The following is a 22,493-nucleotide window of genomic DNA, read 5'->3' on the forward strand; positions in this document are numbered from 1 at the left end:
AATTTTAGGGTTACGAAGTAAGTAGTAAAATTTAATAATTTTATTTTTAATTTTTAAAAGGAAAGATCAAAAGAGACACCGCCAGGCCCAAGCTACCCGACTCCAGCTGGAACGTTTGTTTGTGGCAAATTGAATTGTCCTAGGGGATTAACGGCCGGGTGTCCCTGTACCGAGTTTCTCTCAGTATGGAGTTTAAGAGACTTCAATTGGTTTCCAGTTTTTGGAAACTTTGAACCCTTTTCTGGATTTTCTGGTCTCTGAAGTCTCAAACTTTCCGATGGCTTCGTGTGAGTCTTTCTCCGTCTCTTATATCCCAAATGACTATAGTTTTACTTGTATATTTGGTTCCACTTGGTGTCCACTGACTTTTTATTTCATCATCTTTGCATCTGGAAAAGTGGGTATTTGATCAATCAATTTTTTGTTATATTTGAAAGATTGGGCTGTATGTCATTCTGTTTGTTGAAATTGTGGGCAGAGGAATTTAAAGTAGAATAACCATGCATTAGTTAGTGTGTATCAACTGTTTTTGTACCCCCCCTCCCAAGGTAATCTAGATTCTTGAATTAAATCACTTTAGTTCGTTTGGGTTGCATTGTTCATCCCGAACGTTGGTTGATTATGGTCATCACCCTCCTAATTTTCTATACCCGTTCTTTTAAATTTTTGTTAAGAAATGCTGGGTGTGCAGATTGAATTTTTTACCCTTGTTGGTTGGGGTGAGAGATTTGCATAAATTATATTGCTGGAAGATTCTATATGGACGAATAAAGCATACGGCACCAAAATAAACTTCATTGGCTCAAACCATTTTATGGATAAAATGCATGATTATCTGAATGATACCGTAATGGGTTTTCTCTCTTGTAAATGAGGTGTAAGTGCAGAATCTTCTTGCTTGGGTTCAGCTCCAAATGTGGCTTGCTAACTTTTCCAAGTCTGGAACTATACTGAAGAGTTAGGGTAGCCTATGGTTCAGAGTGCTCCTTGGATGTATAGAATTTAGTGCGATGAAGGAGACTTGTGGATACATTCAATATCTAAGAGTCAGTCTTTAATTGTAGAAAGCGAGATAGATAACGGGAAAAGCAGAGAAACAAAGAAAGGCTAGTTTTTTCTCGTCTGTACACTCTATGTTGGCCAATTCAATTTTTCTAAGCTTTGTGAGAGCATTTTATGAACACATTCTTCTGGAATTGCTTTTGTACAACTCTGGACATCTATCATCAACAAATATGTTCATCCTATATAACCAACATAACGTCTATACTCCCCTATGCATGGAAGCCTTTTTATAAAGGGTCACATGCCACCCTTACGGGCTTTTTTAGGATCATTGGCATTGCTGGTTTGTTTGTGTGATGCATCCTGTCCAGAATCCAATTGGGAAAACGACCTGCCATATCTATGCATGCATTTCATCCTCATTTAAGAATGATAGCGACCACAACGATCTGTCATGCAGCACACTAATGTATCATCAACTCACATACCACTTGCTAGGGAAAACAGTAGGGAGTCTCCAAGAGATACCTTCCCAAAATATAAGCCCATGTTTGAGCCCACTGGTATTCACACTTATATATATATATATATATATTTTTTTTTTTTTTATGTCGGGAAACCTCTCCAAGGCAGGGCCCTTTGAACCCACCCCTACAGCGTAAACTCCTGTCCCGTGCACCGCACCCGTGGAAGTTTCCTTATACGGAACTGGTTAGATCGCTAGCTTTTCACCAGGGGGTGTGGCCCCAAAGGATTGTTTACACCCATGAGGTGCTGAACCTTGGACCTTGAAGGAAGTGATACCCCAAGACCAAGGCCTTCACCACTTAGGCCGACCCCTTGGGGTTTATATATATATATATATATATATATATATATATATATATATCCACTAACAATTTCAATTGCATCTAGGGTCTCACATTTGAGGCTAGCATTTATTAAGAACAGTCTCTGAATAATTTTTGACAATGCCTATTTCAAGAGAGATTAACATGTTAGTGCCAGATTCATGGATAGGAACTGCAAAGCACTGTCTTATTTACTTTTTTACCCGATATTATGTGGAATCTTTTCCAATTTGCTATAAGGTGAAGTGATAATGTTATCATAGCCTGTGAAAGGTTTAAGGATGAGTCCTGATCTATAATATAGCATTGCTAGTAGAATGATGATTATTGGAAGAAGTACCTCTTGCACTACTGTATCAACTTCCCTTTAGCACTAATTTATGCTACTATTCTATACATAGCTAGCAGCATACAATGCCTCTTTAGATTTATTTTAACCTTCTTTCAATTGAAGTTTTAAAACAATTTAATTTAGGGGCTCATCCTAATTACTCTTAGGGTTTGATAGTCTGTCCTTCTTTTCTCCTCTCCTATCTTTATCTGGCATAAATCACTGAATTTCTGTTTTAAATGTCAAAATCACACTTTATAAAAATTCTAGTATTGGTTTGAATGTGTGCATCACTTGCAAGTCATACCATTTCTCAAGTCAACTTCTCTGTTCCTTTGACATGATATATTATTGAAATTATTTGGATGCATGCATAAATCTGGGGAGAATGCCTAAAAAAGTGTTCTGTTTAAAGATATTGTACGTTCTGTTGTGATGTGGTTACTATTTCAGGTAGCTTGGGAACTTCCAATATTAGAATCTCAGTCGTGAACTTTAATAAAGCAAGGGCTGGTATTTTGAAACAGTTTGGCATAAGAACTTGGACAGGGCAGAGAACACCACAATTTGCAGGGGTAACATTACAAGTTTCACAACAGTCAAAGAATGCACAAACTGTGTATTGTGGTCCATCTTTAGAAAAGAAGTGTAAGTGCTTGTTGTTAATTAATTTCTGTCTATCCTTGTTAGTTAATTATCCAGTTTGCATGTCTTGTATAAGCACATTTATACACACGTAAGATGCATATCTGCAGCCATTAGTTTCCTGCATCGTAATAAAATCCTTATTTTGACATCTTGGATTTTGGATCGTTTCCCCTCCATAAATATGTTTGTGCAATCATACATATTTGTTCTGTCTTTACTTATCAGAAAATGATTCCTGCTGAATATATGCTGAAATAATGATACTTCTCCTTGTTCTAGAGTTTCCTACTTGTATGGAAAGTCTAGCTAGTTTGACTCTGCAACTGTTATTTTTATTGACTTATATACAAAACATTATTCCTTCCGTAAGTGAGAGGAGGGGAAACAGGAGAGTTATAAAAGTGACTTTAATTTCAGGAGGCTTGGTTCCTTTTTGAGTGTGCGGCCCCTCTGGGTTGTCTAGATAATTTTTTTTTTTTTTTTTTTTTTTAAAGTGGTAAATAAGTTTTTGATAAGTTAAGTGGTAAATAAGTTATCAGGCTTAATAGAATGCTCGTAAGATTGTTCATGTTGCTGATCCCGACGCCCTTTCTGATCTAAATTTATTTGACTGTTTCAAATCCCCACCTTGTTTAGAAAACAAGTCAGCATAACATGCCAGTATGCTATTATCCAGTTCTAGCCCATTTCGAGGATATAAAAGGAAGCTTGAATAGATTTGAGAACTGGTCAAACTATCTTTGGAAGATGACAATTTCAGTCTAGTTCATTGCCAATGACTTCTGTAGAATTAATGTGATAATATTATGTTATGTTTCATGGATACTTGTTACAAGTTAAATAATCATATTGCACACTTTCTCAACTCTGATACTCCAGAGAAGATGGTGTCACACTCCTAATACGCTCCTTGTCGGAAAGTAGATGGCCTGTGATTGATTCCTTGGTTCTGAACTTTCTAAACAACTTTTTTTGCTTCTGCTGTACATTAAAGTAAGAAAAAGAACTGTATATCTATCCAGCTAATTTAACAAGCATTTATCATTGATGCAACAGCTGCTGGAGCTGGAGACAATGGTTCCGAAGCGACTAAATTTTCTGGTCGGACAAACCCGCTCGTTCCTAATTCATATGAGGTAAGTAGTTTGCTAATATATGTCATTGAAATTTTGTGTTTGCTATTAAATCTAACTGGCGTACGTTATTTGTTCATGGCTCTGCTGGCATGGTATCATTCCGTGTTTCAAAAAAATTAAAACTAAGTGGAAATAAAACTTTTTCTAAAATTTTTATCACCGTAATTTGGTACTGTGAAATAAATCGTTGTATCTGTTGGACATTTCTTTTCTTTCTTTTCAAGTTGTTTTTGTAGTATGCTTGTTGTTAGGGATGAGTGATGGGGCAAGCTGGCTCTCCCTTTGTCATTGTGTGATAAAAATTTGTACTTGTATGTTGTATGCTGAAACTATCTGCTCTTTTTAATGCTTCAATTTAAAAACATTGTCTTCACATGCATGGTACTTGACTTTATGTGATATCCATATAGTTGTTTGTTTATAATCAGTAGTTAGCAATCTTTTCACAAACCATACGTATTGATGGCTTATTTATTTATAGACATGTTCACTGCAGTGAACCATCCCCCATATTTCCAAAAGGGTTATGAATAACTTTTTTTCATCAATGTATTATTGACAGAAACATTTTCTCTGTAATTTGAGATAACCTAAGCATGGCGTAATTCTGAAGTCCTTGAATTTTATTGTGCCACTGATAGTGATACCGTGTATTTGTTTATATTATAAAACAGAGAATTTCATAACATTTCTATACGTACACATAAATGCACTCACAAAGATGTGTGCTTACACATACTTGCACCTGTATTCTTTTTTAATTGTTTGAAAACTTTCTTCCCTCAAATTTCATTTTCAGGTGGAATCTCTGCTCACGGCACTGTGTGATACAACTTCAATAGCGGAGTTTGAATTAAAGGTAAGCATGTTGAAGTGTATATTCTTCTTCAACACAAGCGTAGTTTCAGTTTCTTTTTCTTTTCTTTTTTTATTACTGGGATATGAGAATCTTTTCTGCATTCTAAATCTTTTGCTTTCTAATATGTCGTGTCATTCTTGTTCATATTTTAGCTTGATGGATTTCGGTTACATGTGATGAGGGACTTGACTGGGAAAATTAAACCTCCACCTCCCCCAAGCCCCACTCCTATCGATGTAATTGCAGCTACAGAAACTCCTGCAAATGGATCTGTTTCGGCACTATCTTTATCTATCTTGAAGCCAGTACCTTCTTCAGGGAGGGTTCACACATTTCTAGAAAAAGCTGCAGATGAAGGCTTGGTCATACTTAAGTCTCCGAAGGTAACAATAAAAATTTTAATACCTTAGTGTTATATAATTATGGGCTCTAAAATCCTGATTGGTGCAGGTGGGTTTTTTTAGGAGATCGAGGACCATAAAGGGGAAACGTGCTCCACCTTCATGTAAAGAGGTGCTGTTCATTATTTTAAAAAAATTAAGGAAAATATTTCCTTTTGCTTGTTAGGTGGATCTCTTGCATACTTCTTGTGTATGTATCGAGGTTACACCCTTCTTTTTATTACTAAAAAATTATTTTACCTATAAAAAGAATTCATCGATGGGTACACTGCAAACATAAAGCTGTTCGGAAACTGCACAGAAATGAAAATTCTTCCTTGATTGATTGTAGATATTTTTTTTTTATATGAGTAAACGATTGTATTAATAATAATAGGCTTAGCCCAACTTTACAAGAAGGTATACACGAGTTAACGCCTATCTAGGAAGAAGAAAAAGAAACAAGGAAGTCATGAAGGCCAAGGCCATTAAAATCTACAGCTATAGCCCATAAAAATAATGTTCTAACAAAAAGTTATCTAAGTTCCTCTATAGAGCATTCTTTGTCTTCAAAAGTCTGGTCATTTCGCTCCTACCATAAGCACCACAGGATGCAAATAGGCACCATTTTCCACATAGCTGTGATTTGCGGAGCCCCTCCTAGATTTGTCCAACTGGCCAAGAACTCAACCACTGTGGCGGGCATGACCCAAGCTAGCTCTAACCTGCAAAACACATCATCCCATAGCGCTCTAGCAACCTCGCAATGCAGTAGAAGATGATCCACAGTCTCACAACTTTTCCTGCACATATAGCACCAGTCTACTATGATCACCCCCCATTTCCATGAGTTGTTGATCGTTAAAATCCTACGCAAAGAGGCTGACCAAACAAAAAAAGCCACTTTAGGAGGCGCCCTATTTCGTCTTTCAACCTGATTGTAGATATTTTAACTGCGTCTTTCCTTTCAACCTGATGTTTATAGTGTATATCTGTGGTAGGATTTCTTTATATATAGTTTTTAGCTTCAGTGATGAATTTTTTGTTCATTAGGTCTGTGGACAAAAACATTTATTAAAAAATATTTTATAACTTATTTATGTTTGAGATGCTTACATCTCAAACACTGATGGGACTTGTACCATGAGTTTAACCACAAATTTTCTGTGACTTGTGTATTATTCTAATTCTGTTGAAAACAAGATCGAGTTACTTTGTACCCTTGCAGTAGTAAGTGTACCGTATCATCTTGTAAGAACTAAGCTTACTTTCATTTGAATTTTGGACATAAGAGATCATAATCCCATAAGTTCTAATAAAAAAATAATAATCTCATAAGTTCTGAAATTATGGCCAAGGACAAACTGTTTTTTGCAGGTGCTGTTAGACTTGTTTATGATTTTAGGAGATTGAAACTAGTGTTGTCAATATGGTTGTGAAATCACATGTGGTTTTCTTGTCCTTATGAAACAAATTAGATTATTGATTCCATTCTTTTGGTTATGAAAGCTTTTGATTTCTTTTGTTATATATTTCTCTATCTGTGGATGCGGCTTGTAGTCATCTTAGAAGTTCTTCATCAGGCCAGGGTGCCTCTCTTATGCAACATGATCCCTTTTATAGCACTAGAGTTCTCAAATGCAATCATAGAACACTTTTGCAATCATGCATTGATCATTCTCCACTGACAGGATTCGCATGATTACTCTGCAGAAACAAATAGTGAAAGAGAACCAAGTGCTTTGCTTTGTTGAACAGCTTGGTGGCGAGCTCCCAATTGAGGTTTGGTTCTTGACTTGAAAGTGATTGTGTCTGCATGTGTTGAACGAGAAGTGTAGTGTGTTTTGATTTTCCATTCCCAGGTACTTATCCTTTTTTCTTCTATATCAAATTATGTCATATTTTATTTAATTTCACATTTGGTTTATCCAGTCTGATGTATCTGGGGAGGTCATCAAGATACTCCGAGAGGACGGTGGTAAGTTTGCCATCTTTGGATGCATTTTCATTAATGGGCTTATTGTGAATTTTATTACGAAGGTTCTTATAGTATACTTTGCTTAACAGATCCAGTTGGATATGGTGATGCTCTAATTGCGATCCTTCCATCATTTCCTGGGATAAAGAAACTCCAGTAGAGGATTTAGTCCAAATATTTTGTTTATCTGGGATCATTGTTTTAGGGTCAGACTGATGAAATCCTGAATCAGGAGTTATTTTATTCAGCTGGGATTGTATTTGGTTATTCTCTATTTAGGCAGACCAGAGTAAAAATAAAACACTTCATTGAGGTATTTCAAGTTTTCAGAAAAGAAGAAGAAGAAGAATAAGAAGGAAATGTTTGAATCAAGGCTTGAAAAATAGGAATCGGGTTTAGAATCAGGTAAGGACCATTCAATGAATTGGCATTCACGACAATTTTAAATCGGTTATTTTTATTTTTTTATTTTTTTGATAAAAAAGTATTAAAAACCATATATAATGCAATTCAAGCATTTTATAAAAGAGTATAAATATAAACTCATTGACTAGTTTTAATAAAAATATTATATTAATCTAAATAATTTCAATAAATATTTAACTTATATATTTAACCTCAATTGTTGACATTTTTTGCCTCATATACAAATAAGTTAAAGACCATTAAGTTATAAGCACATGGCAAATGTAGTATTTTATGTACAATCATAAATTTAATATAAAATACTTATTTATCTCCTAATTTTTTTGTTTAATTAAAAAAATAAAGAATTACATATTTTATCTTTTAATTTTTCTGCAATTTTGATTGAATATAATGATGAAAAAGTTAATATATGTTTAGTTCTATCATATTTTTGTACAAAAAAAAAAAAAAAAAAAAACTCAGTTATGCAATTTAAAATTAAAAACGGTTTGAATCGGTTTGAATCGTTCTAAAATCGGCTAGAAGCAGTTTGAATTGGTTTAAATCGATCTGTTAAAACGGTTCAATGAAAGATTCAAAAAATCCATTAAAATCGATTCGATTTGTTACCGATTGAATTTGAATTGTTGGCTGAATTGATAAGAATCGAACTGTTGTTCTTTTTAGCCGTGGTTTGAATTCGCCGCGTCAGAAGCCCCGCTGAACATACTAAAAGAGTATGTGTGGGGAAAAAAATCACCATTTCAGGCAAAATAAGTGCAGCAAAATTATTTGAGAATTCAGCCAAGCTATTTCTCGAAACTGGAAACTGTCTTGACTTCATGCTTGATTGTTCAAACGGACCAAGAAAACACGCATCTCACAAATAGCTCTTTTAAAATTCAGTTCATTCCTTTCAGTAACTCTTCATTGATAATATATATATATATATATATAAAATAAAAAAAAAAAAAAAAAAAAAAACATAAACGAATCCAGAGCATTGGCAATAGTCTAGTTAAAGCAAAAGTCAAAATTTGCCTAAAATGACATAAACCATTCAATATATAACCCCACATTGATTAACCATATATTAGTCATAATATTAATATAATATTTTTTTAATAATAATATTTTATTTTATTTTTTTCATATTTTGCAACTACACTAACCATGTGTAATTAATAATTAGAGAGAAATATTAATAACCATGCACAAAATCAGTTAATTAATATTATTATTGACAATGTTAATTAATAATTGGAGATAGCAGTATTTTGGAATAAAATATATGTTTTGACTATGAACAGTATCTAGTCAAAGATGGAGAAAGGTTTGGATTTACTGTAGCTCATATGTGGAGCTCCCAAGTTTTGGCTACTCCAATATAGAGGATTTCACTATTATAAAGCCAAAATTTTTAGGTGCGATTTGGATAGTAAGATGAGATGATTTTAAATGAAAATTAAAAGTTAAACAAAATATTATTAAGAGTATTATTTTTAATATATTATTGTTTTGAGATTTAAAAAAATTGAATTGTTTATTATAGTGTAAAAATTTAGAAAAAGTTGCAATGATGAGATGAGATGAGATGAAACACTTTTACTATCCAAACGGGACAATGCCAGTGCTCTCACAGCACAGATGTTCCCCAGTGAAACAATATTGGTCGAAATTACAGATGGATAAACTGAAACACATTAACCAGATTAATCAGTAATCACATTCTCAATGTTCAGTATGTACCCATTTCAGCAGATTGCGCCCACTTAATAGTAGATCTAGCTAATGCGTCCATGGGGTCTATACATTTTTTTAGGAGAGGATCATCCTGAGGCAAAAGATCCCTCATATCATCAGAGGCAAGGATTACAGAGTTCACTGCCCTTACCAAAAGAACTTGGAGAGCAATCCTCAACAGATTGCGAGCTCCTTCAGTGTCTTTTCTGTTTAAAGCTTCAAATGCAGGAATTACTGTATGTTCCATTGTTGCTTTATCTGGCAGCACTACCTCAAATCCCTACATACAGAAAAGAAAATCGTTACTCAAAATTCTCAAAAAGAAAGTACTGAAATTCTTATTTCAGTCAGCTCTTTCTCCATTCCAGAAATAATAATTGAAATTGCAAGGCACTTGACTTCTAACCAAAAAAAAAAAAAAGGGTTACTCTGCAAGCATTTGAAATAAAGGTTAAAGAATTTCTGAACCAATATAATAGATGAAAATCAATATAAATGAGAATGATGGAATTGCATCCACAAATGACATTCCAGATCCTTCCATTGAATACACTTAAATTCTTAATAATGTTAATGCTGGGGACACCATGCAGAAAGGTATGTAATACACTACAGGAACTCCATTTTAGGCATTGTGAATTTGTTCCTGCTATTACATTAACACTTGTTGCAATTAGTTTGCCTGCTGCATGCGCCAGTTTCTTTTGAACTGGACTTCCCTACAAATCAATTAGCTCACCAGCTTCCTGAGCCAATTTCCAAGGAAAAGCAATATGCTGGCTCTAACAAGTTTCTGCTTTACAACCGGCACAAGATGAGGATTGCTTTCCAAGTTCTTTTGATGAGGGTAGGGAAGTGAGATAGTTTTCTGATCCATTGATAGTGTGCACCATAAAAGCTTGCCTGGATCCAAAAAACTCCCCAAGGGGATGGATGACTTGTGGCCCAACGGAGTCGACTATGTATATAAACAACTAGGTGAACAATGTATTAGAAGTTGCAAAATTCATTAGAAAAGGGCATTGCCAAGTATGCAAGAAATGAACAATAGGGCGAAGTCCTAAAAACAAAACAGAAAGAAAAGGAACAAGAGATTCCTGGAAAAAAGAAAAGAGCAAAGTTCTTAATGTCTCCAACTTGTGAGAAAACTCCAGTTCCTCCATTCCATAAACCAAACAAGCCCCTCAAATGAACCAAAACCATCCAAGTTATGAGAAAGTGAAGTAAATGTTATGTAACTGTAAAAGAACCATTAAAATTTAAATGGTTAGATTATTTGTGTGTTTTAATCCAGTCCATACTGAGGGGTTCATGCTCCATATAGGGAAAGTCAACTTTCTATAACAGCCACTCCAACAGAACCTGCCACAAGATTCCTATGTATCTGCAATCAAAGGAATCTATACAACTAGCGAGTTAGAAGTTTATCATCAGTTCATTGATAGTGGCAAAAGGACACAAAGATACTTGTTACCTGTAAACAGGTCAAGCTTTAATTGTTAGATTTTTATCTTTTGCATATATAGAAAGGCAAAGAGAGCTGATATAAATAAGATATTTGGAAGACATGCCTCCTTTCATTCTGCTTCCAGGAAGTTTATGACGCTAAAGTTACTCTTCAAACCTCGGGGCTACAACGTCTACGGCAAAAGCTTCCAGATTGTGAGCATAAGCCTTTTGAAACTCCCACCTAATTCTATTTTAAGCTTTTAGATCAAGCTGAATGAATCTTCAATCAAGCACTCCAATTCCAAAAACCACTTTCTTTTTGTTTCGAGAGGTTGTAAAATGTAATAGGTAACAGTTTACAAACTAATATCTTATTATCATAGTGGAGATAAGACGTGCCCTCACCAGATATAGCAGAGCAAGAAAAACAGTAACAGACAGGACTCTGAATAATTTACCTCATTCTGTAGTTTCTCCTGATAAAACCCAGCCGTTAAAGTTGCATCAGTCGCAAGCACTCCAATCCGCAATCGACTCCCAGCTTCAAGCGGCTTCAACTTTGCTTCCTTGAGCTCCCTGGCAACAGACTCGGCCATATGGAGGAAAGGAACAGAACATCCTTTAGAAACCTCGTCGTGCCAGGAATGCAAAATGTTACAAGGCATCACTATGCAACAAGCTCCTGAATTCTCAAGGAAAGTCCTTTTATTCCGCAAGTTCTCCACAATTGGGGTAGGGTCTAATCGATTACTTTGACTTTTGCTGAGGGAAGGAAAAGAACTTCTGTCATGTGATAAAAGCTCTTTATTTAACACAGTATCAGAGTGAAGTACAAAAGGAAGGGAACTTTTTCCTTCTCTTTTACTCCACTTGACAAGTTTTCTCAAAAAATTCAGTGTAGAATCCACGGACACCCCTCCAATAATACCTATTGTGTTCGCTTGACCGAGTAAAGAACCACTAGAATCACCGCTTCTTGAAGGTGCATTTGATCCACGACCCTTCTTTGATTCAGGAAATCTCCCACTTTCATCAGTGTGTAAGAGAGTTGATGATGGAGGTATTGCTAGAGCTGGACTCAACCTTGTCTTATACGGGCTTCTGTTCATATCTACATAACCCAATACATGGGATGCATAACTCATAGTGTGTAAAGACATTGTCAATGTTCATTCAAACATCTCCTATGCCAAGATAAATAAATGAAGCTAAGAATTCTCTTGATTTTCTGAAATTTTAATCCCAATGAACCACAACCTACATACAAACTAACAGATCAGCTCCTCAAAACTGAATCCCTCTTGTGAAGGGTAATTTCTGATAGAAAATTAAAGAAAAAATAAATCAGCAGACCTTCAACAACTAAACCACAGCTCTTCAAAACGCGTAAATGCTCAAGCTTTTTCAACTCGCAGCCCCAAAAACCCCAATTTTCATCTGGGTTTCAACACAACAAACCCGTGAAACAAAAACCCTCCACCAGAATTGCAAATACTTTATTGGGTTATCGGAATGTAACCCCAAGGACAACCTGGTCTACCAAAGCAAATTCATGGATTCTCCTTGTTCGGTAATGCAGAAGCCCTTAACAGCACCCAGAAGTCTCTCTTGGTCCGTAAAAAATTCAAGAAACGAACAGGAGAGAGAACAGAACTTAAAAAGAAGGGTTAATTATGATTTATTCCCTCCAACTTTCACTTAATTCGTAATATATTTTCAAAAGAATCAAAACTAATAATTGCATCGTCAACTCCGAATTTTTAAAACTTTTCAATCTGCTATTCCGTCTACAGCAGTATAAATCCAACAAAGATTTACTTCAAAGATTTAATTTTTATCTAATTAATTATTATTTATCATATAAAATATAAAATAATATATATTATCAATTAATAGTAAATTATTAATCATTAATTATATATAAAATTATTATATATCTAAATTGTAAGTAAGTATAAATAATCTATGTACACGTTAAAATTATTTGATATTTATTAATCATATATAAATTAATAAAAAAAATTTAATGATTTATTATTTATTAATAACATATATTATTTTATATTTTATATAGTTAATGATAATAAATTATATAAAAATTACATCTTGTAATAAATGTTATGCACATAAATAATACGTGCAGTGAATTTTCATCAAATTTAACGATAATAATAAACGGAATGGGAGATTTGAAAGTTTAAAAATTTACTTTGATGTAATTATTAATTTCTAAAATATATTATAAATTAAATAAAAATTCAAGAAGTAAAGTATAATTATCCATAAAAAAAAAAATCTATAACGGAAGGTAGAGATAAAAGGTAAGCAAGTGAATACATACATATATAAAAGGACGGTGCTACTCCTACCGCTGGAGTTCTCGCTAATGTTTTGTGAATTTTTTTTTTTATGTATTTTTTAAAATTTTTAAATATTTAAAAAAATAAAAAAATCATAATATTATTAAAAAATATTTACTTAATTATTGAGTAAAAAATAATAATAAAAAATAAATAAATAAGTCACAACAATAACTTTGAGCGAAAAAAATGAATGGAAAAACTAGCATTTTCCTACATAAAATACAACCTCCATCCGGTTTCAGGATTTTCATGTGCATCAATCATTCAATAGATCGACCGACAATAAGGACAAGTGGAAGGAATCTTTTGTGTTTTGTATAAGAAAAATGATAGACCAACTTTACAATACTATATTAGAATAATATATGTTTTGAAATTTTAATTTGACTTTTATTTTAATTTGATGGGTTTAAACATTCAAAAAAATTATATTATTAAGAATTGTAAATGGACCGTAATTCGGTTGATGCTCTTCGGATAATGAGAAACTCTTGTTGCAACTGTTGGAGGAATCCTCGCGTAACCGGCGGCTTTTTGATAAAAACTTTCATTTCGTTCTCCCTCTCTCCCTTTCTATCAATTATGTACAGAAGCAACGTAAAAACTCCAACTCTCACTTTTCTCACCCCATTTTCTTTCTCTAAACTCAGAACTTATCTCTCTCTCTCTCTCTCTCTCTCTCTCTCTCCCAATGAGGATGAAGACAGTAAAAAGGTACTGAGAAACATAGCATCTGAGAGAGAGAGCGCCTTCGCGCTTGTGGTGCTGCGCATATTTTACGTTCTCGTTGCACATGATGGATATAAGCTTTAGTCTTGGGGTCGGGGAAAGAGTGGAGTTCTTAGAAATGGTAATGGATGAGATACTGTTCTCGCGCTTGTAATACAACTCGTTGTTTTACTCCCACTATGCTATTATAGCCACTCCTTATGAAAGATTCCAAACAAGAGGAATCAAAGATCTCTAGTTAGGAAGATAACGTTGGAGCAAAGAATTCTCAGAAACAGAAAGAAGATTGTCTTTGACAATGGATGAGATGAAGCTACTTCAATCAAAACTTTCTACAATAGAACGGTATGCTAGTATACATCATGGCTCAATTTTTGGAAACTAGTAAAATATCTTCTTCAACAAGACCAAAGCGATAAGACTAGCGAGATGATGTGCATTTTATTCTGAAAAAAGATGTGTGAAGATGAGGAAGGTGAATTGGCCAGTCCGCATTTGGGTAACGATGGAGATGAACAACATGACTACCTTGCAATGTTGAGATAGAGATGAAAATCAAGAAAATTAATAGAAATTTCAATTCACTCACCTTCTTATATTTGGAGTCTTAGAAACTTGCTGATGGTTTGGTTGTATCAAGAAAGAAATGGTGTAAATGCAGAAGAGCTGCTACGATAGGGGCTAAGAATGCATACAAAGTGTTTGATAAATTGTTAAGAAAAAATCACTTAACTAGTTTCTCCTTCAACCTCACAGTATGCATTAATAGTGGCCACTTTCTCTCTTCTTTCCTCCATTTTTTTGTAATCATCTGCCGTGGCAAAATTTTATCAGTCGATTACACCGCGGTTGTAGGTAGCAGTTCTTTTAAGATATTGCTAGAAAAAAAAAATAAATGTGGTATAGATATCTCAATCACATTTCAGTCTTTACATTGGAAATACTCACATTATATCATGTTTTTTTATTTATTTCCACATCATATCATGTTCTGCGACCATACCATCCAACAAAATATAATGCTCTACCAAACTATCCGCCAAATTTTATTGAATTAAGATCAAAATATAATTAGTAGTATTATCTTTACTATTTTTTACGAAAAAGAAAAAAGAAAAGAGCATAAAGTTTTGGAGAGCTCATTGAGTAGAACTTTCATCAACTTCATGTATGGTGTTTTGGTATTCGGCTTAATGGGTCGATTTTCTTGATGGGTTTTGCAGCACCGATCGAGGCTGTTCAAATTGTCATAGCTTGAATTTTGTGTTGAAAATTGAGACGCAGGAAAAAATTCCCTTGAAAATGGTTATAGCTTGAATTTTGTGTTGAAAATTGAGACGCGGGAAAACTTTCCTTTGAATTGGGTTTTTGGTTTATTTCTAAGAAAGTGGTGGCTTTTAAGTTTTCAGCACCTATTTTGAAGTGCAAGTTTTAGAGGTTTTTTATTCTTAGATTCAGGGTTTTCACTTTTGGATCCATGGAAATTGTTGGCTTTGTGATTTTTATGCTGAGAATTGAAATGAAGAGGAATATTTTTCTGTTGTGGAATTAGGTTAGCGTATTTTTTGTGGAAGGGAGAGAGGAAATGGATTTGTGGGTAGTTGTAGTTGCTGCTAGTGCTGGATGTTTAGATAAGTATTGGCAAAATCTGTCAAAGAATACTAATAGGTTACCTAAGTTGTCTCCCGGGGATTTTATTTCGGAAGATCAAAAAAGGGAGGGAAAAAAAAAATTGGAGTCTACAGAAAAGAATCCATGAACTAGAGACGACGGGGCACTAGACAGAGGGGAAGAAAGAAGCCACGAACGCAGGGAGTATGAGGTTTTCTCATTTTGAAAATGGGCTCTTCTTTCCATACGTGCATTGTTATGATCCAGGAAATTAATCTTGATAAATTCTGGCAATTTGGTGCAATTGAGATTCAAAATGATAATCTTTCATTTATAACTCAGTGGCCTTAATAGGCGTTTACAGACTTACAAAAAAAAAAAGAAAATAACTGATCCACTTCGCATGGACTAGTGTGTTACCCACGTAACAAATCATGGCCCATTATAGAAACAGTTCTTGACTTAGTCTAGACCCGGCTGAATTAAAAAACATGCATAACCGAAAATACCCTTTAACAAATAAAATAATTCCCTAGCTTACTTAGTCCTACTTCACTTAAACATTTTCGGCGTGTAACATAACCCCTCCCTTCAGAAGAACTCGCCCTCGAGTTCGGGATATGTCCTGCGCAGCTCTTCCTCATCAACTCAAGTGGCATCCTCCTCGTTAGCTCCCTTCCATTGAACCAAGAAATCAATTCTCGCGCGATTCCCTTTTTTCTTGAGCCTTTTTCTAATATTTTCTCTAATTCGGGGGCCATTGTGCCGTTTTCCATCACTGTCGGCAGTCTAGGGTTAGGGTTTACCTGGGTTCCAATCTCTTTTTTTAGGCAAGAGATGTGGAATACTAGGTAAATCTTGGATTCTTTGGGTAGATTGAGCTTGTATGCAACTTTTCCAACTTTTGAATAATCTGGAAGGGCCCAAAATACCTTGGAGAAAGTTTCAAGTTTTTCCTCATTGCGATCGTCATCTGTCTATAGGGTCTTAACCTTAAATAGACCCAATCCCCCACATTATATTCCCTCTCTGTTTTCTGTTTATCTGCATATAACTTCATTCTTGTTTGATCTTATCGCAGGTTCTCCCGTGCCAAGGTAAGGATGAAATCTCGACTTCTTATTTCATCTTCAACTGCTTGTACTGCCGTGGTCCCAGGCTCATACGGGAGCAGTCATTGTGGCTCTTGTCCATATACTATCTCAAATGGGGTAAACCCTGTGGAGGAGTGCTCTAAGGTATTGTATGTCCATTCGGCTAAAGCTAGCCAACTGGCCCAATCTTTGGGTCTATCACTGGTAAAGCACCTGAGGTACCCTTCTAACCATTTGTTCATTACTTCTGTCTGCCCGTCCGTTTGGGGGTGATATGCCAAACTCATTAGCATCTTGGTTCCACTTAAATGGAAGATTTCTTTCCAAAAGTTGCTTGTGAATATTGCATCACTGACTATGCTTTGTAGTATGCCATGTAATTTGAATATATTGTCCATGAATGCCTTTGCTACTGTTGCTGCTGTATATGGATGTGCCATAGGTATGAAATGACTGTACTTGCTAAACTTGTCTATTATCACCATGATTACACTGTATCTCTTGGATAGAGGAAACCCCTCTATGAAGTCCATATTAATATTCACCCATACTTTACTTGGTATTGGTAAAGGCTGCAAAGCCCCAACTGGTTTGAGGTTCTCTGTTTTGTTTATTTGGCATACCTCGCATTCTCTAATGAATTTTCTGATGTCCCTTCTCATGCCATGCCAAAAAAATTCTCTCTTAAGCCTGGAGTGAGTCTTCTGTGAACCAGTATGCCCTCCCATGGGGTTGTCATGGAATTGTTGCATGACCTATTCCTATTGCACCTTGAAGGTTCCTAAGTATAGCCTCCCTTTGTAGAATAAGAAACCTCCTCTAAGTTGGTACTTGAGGGGATCAAGATCACCTTGATGGTAGTGGTCGAGTAACTGCTGCAACTGGGGATCTTGGTGGTATACTTGATGGAGTCCTTCCCACCATGCTGATGGCATTGGCTTCTCCATAGTGTGTCATGGTCACCTCTGGTTATGAATTGTTTCCCTAGTCTGGTAACCAGAAGAGAGCATATGCTGCCTTATTTCCTTTGCCACTGTGATATTCCACACTAAAATCAAAGCCTAACAGTTTTGTTATCCACTTTTGTTGAAAAGGGGTTCCCACCTTTGGTCAGTTCTTACTTTAAATCTGTGCCCCAGCAAAGTGTCTCCATTTTTGAATTGCCAACACAAGAGCCAAAAATTCTTTTTCATAAGTGGATAAGAACAAATTTTTACCTTCCTACATTAAAACAACTCCCAAACTATTTCCCGAAGCATGACATTCTACTACGAATATTTTGGAAAATTTTGATAAGGCAAGAACGGGAGGGGGGGTTCACCATGGCTGCCTTTAATGCTGCCAATGCTTGGCTGGCCTCTTCACTCCACCTAAAGGAATTTTTCTTGAGTAAAGCAGTTAGAGGGACTGCAATACTTTCATATCCCTTTACAAACTTCCTGTAATAGCCTGTTAACCCCAAAAATCCCCTTAGAGCCTTAGGATTCTTAGGTTCTGGCCACTCCATCATGGCTGAAATATTTAATGGATCTGCTTTGACTCCCTATTTAGAAATAGCATGGCCCAAATACTCTACTTCTTAACAGCCAAAAACACATTTTGAGGCCTTAGCATACAACTGATGTTGTCTCAAAACTTCTAAGACAGCTTTTAGATGCCCTACATGTTCTTCAACAGATTTACTGTACACAAGTATGTCATAAAAAAAAACTAACACAAATTTCCTAAGATATGGCTTGAATATCCCATTCATCAACCTTTCAAAGGTTGATAGAGCATTGGTGAGCCCAAAGGGCATCACTAAAACCTCATAATGTCCCTCATGTGTACAAAAGACAGTTTTGGGGACATCTTCAGGCTTCATCCTAATTTGATGGTAGCCTGATCCAAGTCAAGTTTAGAAAACAATTCAGCACCATTAAGCTCATCCAATAACTCATCTATATTAGGAATGAGAAACTTATCTTTGATGGTATCTTTGTTGAGAGCTCGATAATCAATGCACATGAGCCAACTCCCATCTGCCTTCCTTACCAAAAGAACTGGTGAAGAGTATGGACTTTGACTTGGTTGGATGATTTCAGCCTTTAACATTTCCCTGACCAGCTTCTCTATTTCTTCTTTCTGGTAATAGGGGTATCGATAGGGCCTAACACATGTTGGCTTAGCTGCTTCTTGGAGTTGGATCTGGTTGTCGTGACTCCTAGGATGTGGGAGTCCATTGGGTTCAGCAAACACTGTTTTGAATTCATTCAGAACAGCTTGTATGGCAAGCTCTATTGGTGCTCCTTCTAGACTGTCACGGGTTTCCATAAACTGCAGCCATATTCCTCTTCCGTCTACAAGGGCAGCCTTGCTCAAACTATGTTCTTCCTCTATGGCCTTCTCGGGTAACCTCGAACCCTGCAAAATTAAATTCTCTCCTTCCACAAAGAAACTCATACTTAAATCAACAAAGTTCCACTGAATAGTCCCCAAACTCCTTAGCCAATCTACTCCCAACACAACATCACACCCTCCTAGGGTTAATAAGAACAGATTGGCTAAAATGTTACAGCTTTGCAACTTTAAAAAAACTGTCTTACAGCAACCAAGGCAAGGAAGGGTGTCCCCATTAGCAACTTGGACTGCCAAGTGGCCTTCCTCCACTAGTAGTTTTGCCCTTTTTGCTACATTCACATCAATAAAATTATATGTATTACTGGTATCGATGAGAACAATAACTGGATATATACCAATTTTCCCAACTAACCTCATGGTTTTGGGAGAAAGTGCCCCTGCAATGGCATGCAAGGATATGCACAACAGTTCAGCTTGCTAGACTGCAGGTATAGTCTCTGTATCAGGTTGGTTAAAGGTCTCTTCTTGTTCCAAGTCTTCTTCTCCTTCCCCTTCAAAGTCCATTCCTTCCAATAAGTATAGTTTGGGCTTGCTGCATTTGTGTCCTTGATGGTACTTTTCATCACAGAAATAACAAAAACATTTTTCCCTTCTTTCCTGTATTTGGTTGGGGCTTATACACTTTATAGGATAAGAGTTTCTTCTTTGGAATTAGGGGTTAGGTCTCGGGTTTTGGGGGGCTGGAAGTCTAAGTACTGGATTTGGGGTTGGTAATCTGGGTATGGGATTTTGTCTAGGTAACCTGAGAGGAGTGGGCTTGAATGAGGGTGTATATGGGCTATTTTGGGCTTGAGTATTTCGATAGGGGTACTGTTTTCTGGTCACTTCTTCTTCTTGTAGCTGAGCCAAACCCAAAGCAGCAGCAAGCGTATTTGGTTTGAACATGGTAACAATAATTCGTAATTCATCTTTTAAACCACTTAGAAAAGTACTTATACGAAACTCTTCGCTTACCCCATTTATTTTGTTGGACAAGATCTCAAAAGTAGTTTGGTAATCCTCTACACTCCCTGTTTGCCTCAATTTGGTGAATGCACCCACTGGATCCTCGTATGTCGAAGGCCCGAATATGGTGCGGAGAGCCACCAAGAAGTCATCCCATTTTGTCACTGGACTCGATTCTTTCAGCCAATAGTACCAAGTCAGCGCCTTCCCTTCCATGTGAAAGGAAGCAATTTCTAGCTTGTGATCCTCCGAAGTCTCAAAATAATTGAAGAACTGCTGCGCCTTCAAGATCCATTCGCTGAGATCTCCTCCATCAAAACGAGGAAAGTCCAACCGAAGAGATCGAGCTTGAATTCCCCCGTGTCCATCAAATAAAGGATCAAATAAAGGATTAGCATTTACTTTGACATTGTTAGAGACTGTCTCTTCCCTTTAGCTGAGTTTAGTTGTAATTTGTACTAAGCTGTTATAGCTCGATGCCAAATTATTGAGTTGCTGCAACACACCTTCTATTAGCATTCCATGTCTGGACTACTCTTCCTTCAGGGCAGTGGTTACCCCTTGTAAATTGTTTACTATTTTAGATAACTATGATAGTCGTGTTCCCTTAGCCATGTCGCAGGAACGCGGCTCTGAGACCAACTTATTATGATTCAGGAAATTAATCTTGATAAATTCTAGCAATTTGAGGAGCCAAAAAACCTCCCAGATGCACACGGCACGATTGAGATTCAAAATGATAATCTTTCATTCATAACTCAGTGGCCTTAATAGGCGTTTACAGACTTGCAAAGAAATAGATAATAACTGACCCACTTTGCATGGACTAGACCCACGTAACAAATCATGGCCCATTATAGAAACAATTCCTGACTTAGTCTAGACCCGGCTGAATTAAAAAACATGCATAACTGAAAATACCATTTAACAAATAAAATAATTCCCTAGCTTACTTAGCCCTACTTCACTTAAACATTTTGGGCATGTAACACGCATTTCACAAGTGGGAAAAAACTGCCACGTGTGGTGTGTAATGTTACAAACGTGTAAACCTATAAAATACACTTTTTCTCCATACGTTCTCTCTGTTCTCTCTTATACGGTTATATCTTAACAGAATGTTCTTCTTTCTTGGTCTTAACAGAATATTCAACAGTAAGAAAATTATTTTGCTACTCCAGATTGAAGAAATACTTTAATTATAAAGAAATTATATAAAAATAAACACACGTAATTTGATGTAATACGTAAAATTATAAAATTACTTTTATCGTAGAATAAATCTAACAAATCACAAATCACATTAAGTCATGTGAATTTATGAATTTTTTTTTATATAATTTTTTTTTTCAAATGCCAAAGCACTTCTCCTCTAGACTAGAGTGGCCATTTTTGCAAAAAGTTACAAAACAAAAGGTACCTCAATCTAATATTATTTGCCCATTTTACTCATTCATCTTAGTAGACTGCATATATTAAATATAATAATATTTTTTGTTAAATTTAAATATATCAAATCAAAAGGAAGGAAAATTAAAAATAATAATTAAAATAATACTATTTTATTACGTAGTTGTATATTTATCAATTATCATTTCCACAAGGTTGCCCATCTTTTAAGGAGACAAGTTTTTTATGCACATTTTTTTTTCCCCGAAGTTAGGGGTACTACTTGTCCCCTACGGGACGAGGGCACCCCTTCCTAGCACCCCGCCCTGCATGGGGCGGGGGGTGGGGTTTTCACCCCCGTCTCCTGCCCAAGGGATGCGGGGGCGAGGTGCGGGGCAGATTCCCAATCCGCCCTGCCTCTTTTCACTTAAAAAAAAATACTACATTTATTTGATTTAAAAATTATTTATAAGTGCAAAAGTAATTAAAAAATTATTTTTAGATCCAAATTATAAATTTAAATTTTGTAAATATGACTATAATTTAAAAACCATGTAATTTTTAAATTTGCTAGTGCATATTTTGTGTAAATTGTAGTATATTAGTTTTTAAACTATATAGTTTTTAAATTTGTCAATGCATATTTTGTAAACAAGTCTAACAAATTGTAATATATATTTATATATACACAATTTGTAAAATATAAATATATATTTATGTTTATATATATGTATAAATGAGGGCGGGGGTGGGGTTGGGCCCCCTGCCCCCCACATGGGCGGAGCGGGGTTGCCCGCCCCACCATGCGGGGGTGGAGCGGAAGCGGCCCGCCCCACCATGCGGGGGTGGAGCGGAAGCGGCCCGCCCCCGCTGCCCACCCCTACCCAGAGTTATATGATTACGCACACACTGCACATAATCATTTTGAAAAGGTGACATTTATTTTAGAACATTGCAGGGTACGTGATGATGCTTATGTTTGGAATAGCGATTGCTGATTACCCTAATCCCTTGGACCCTTACCCTCCGACCATCCACATTTCTAAAATCAAACATAAATAATGGTTAAACTTTGGTGGATACTTAATTTTGATAACAGTTGCAAAGAAACGATTCTCCATGATAGCATTTTGAATTTTAAGATTTATAAAAATTCATGGTTAAAATTAAAAAT

General features: G+C 35.8%; 2 protein-coding genes across 2 annotated transcripts; one reads left to right on the plus strand and one right to left on the minus strand.

The window, feature by feature from the left end:
- The first annotated feature begins 93 nt into the window (after positions 1-93).
- Positions 94-7,504, plus strand: LOC121260689 (biotin carboxyl carrier protein of acetyl-CoA carboxylase-like). The gene is made up of 9 exons (XM_041162652.1): positions 94-287; positions 2,641-2,835; positions 3,892-3,971; positions 4,771-4,830; positions 4,983-5,213; positions 5,281-5,343; positions 6,924-6,992; positions 7,143-7,188; positions 7,278-7,504. The coding sequence occupies exons 1-9, from the start codon at positions 278-280 to the stop codon at positions 7,346-7,348; spliced, it is 825 nt and encodes a 274-aa protein (XP_041018586.1). The 5' UTR covers positions 94-277; the 3' UTR covers positions 7,349-7,504.
- Positions 7,505-9,281: 1,777 nt separating this feature from the next.
- Positions 9,282-12,495, minus strand: LOC121260361. The gene is made up of 3 exons (XM_041162205.1): positions 12,142-12,495; positions 11,247-12,045; positions 9,282-9,619 (listed from the first exon to the last, which is right to left on the minus strand). The coding sequence occupies exons 2-3, from the start codon at positions 11,946-11,948 to the stop codon at positions 9,335-9,337; spliced, it is 987 nt and encodes a 328-aa protein (XP_041018139.1). The 5' UTR covers positions 11,949-12,045; positions 12,142-12,495; the 3' UTR covers positions 9,282-9,334.
- Positions 12,496-22,493: the final 9,998 nt, after the last annotated feature.

Source organism: Juglans microcarpa x Juglans regia, chromosome 1D (genome assembly GCF_004785595.1).
Source record: "Juglans microcarpa x Juglans regia isolate MS1-56 chromosome 1D, Jm3101_v1.0, whole genome shotgun sequence".
Lineage (NCBI taxonomy): Eukaryota > Viridiplantae > Streptophyta > Magnoliopsida > Fagales > Juglandaceae > Juglans > Juglans microcarpa x Juglans regia.

What these genes read in the sequence shown, in the direction of transcription:
- LOC121260689 (XM_041162652.1), top strand. An exon ending in TCGTTCCTAATTCATATGAG is followed by an intron (nt 3,972 to 4,770) that starts GTAAGTAGTTTG and finishes TTTCATTTTCAG; the next exon opens with GTGGAATCTCTGCTCACGGC. An exon ending in GATACTCCGAGAGGACGGTG is followed by an intron (nt 7,189 to 7,277) that starts GTAAGTTTGCCA and finishes TTTGCTTAACAG; the next exon opens with ATCCAGTTGGATATGGTGAT.
- LOC121260361 (XM_041162205.1), bottom strand. Translation starts at nt 11,948, where the DNA reads ATGTCTTTACACACTATGAGTTATGCATCCCATGTATTGGGTTATGTA. An exon ending in AGGAGAAACTACAGAATGAG is followed by an intron (nt 9,620 to 11,246) that starts GTAAATTATTCA and finishes TTCTGTATGTAG; the next exon opens with GGATTTGAGGTAGTGCTGCC.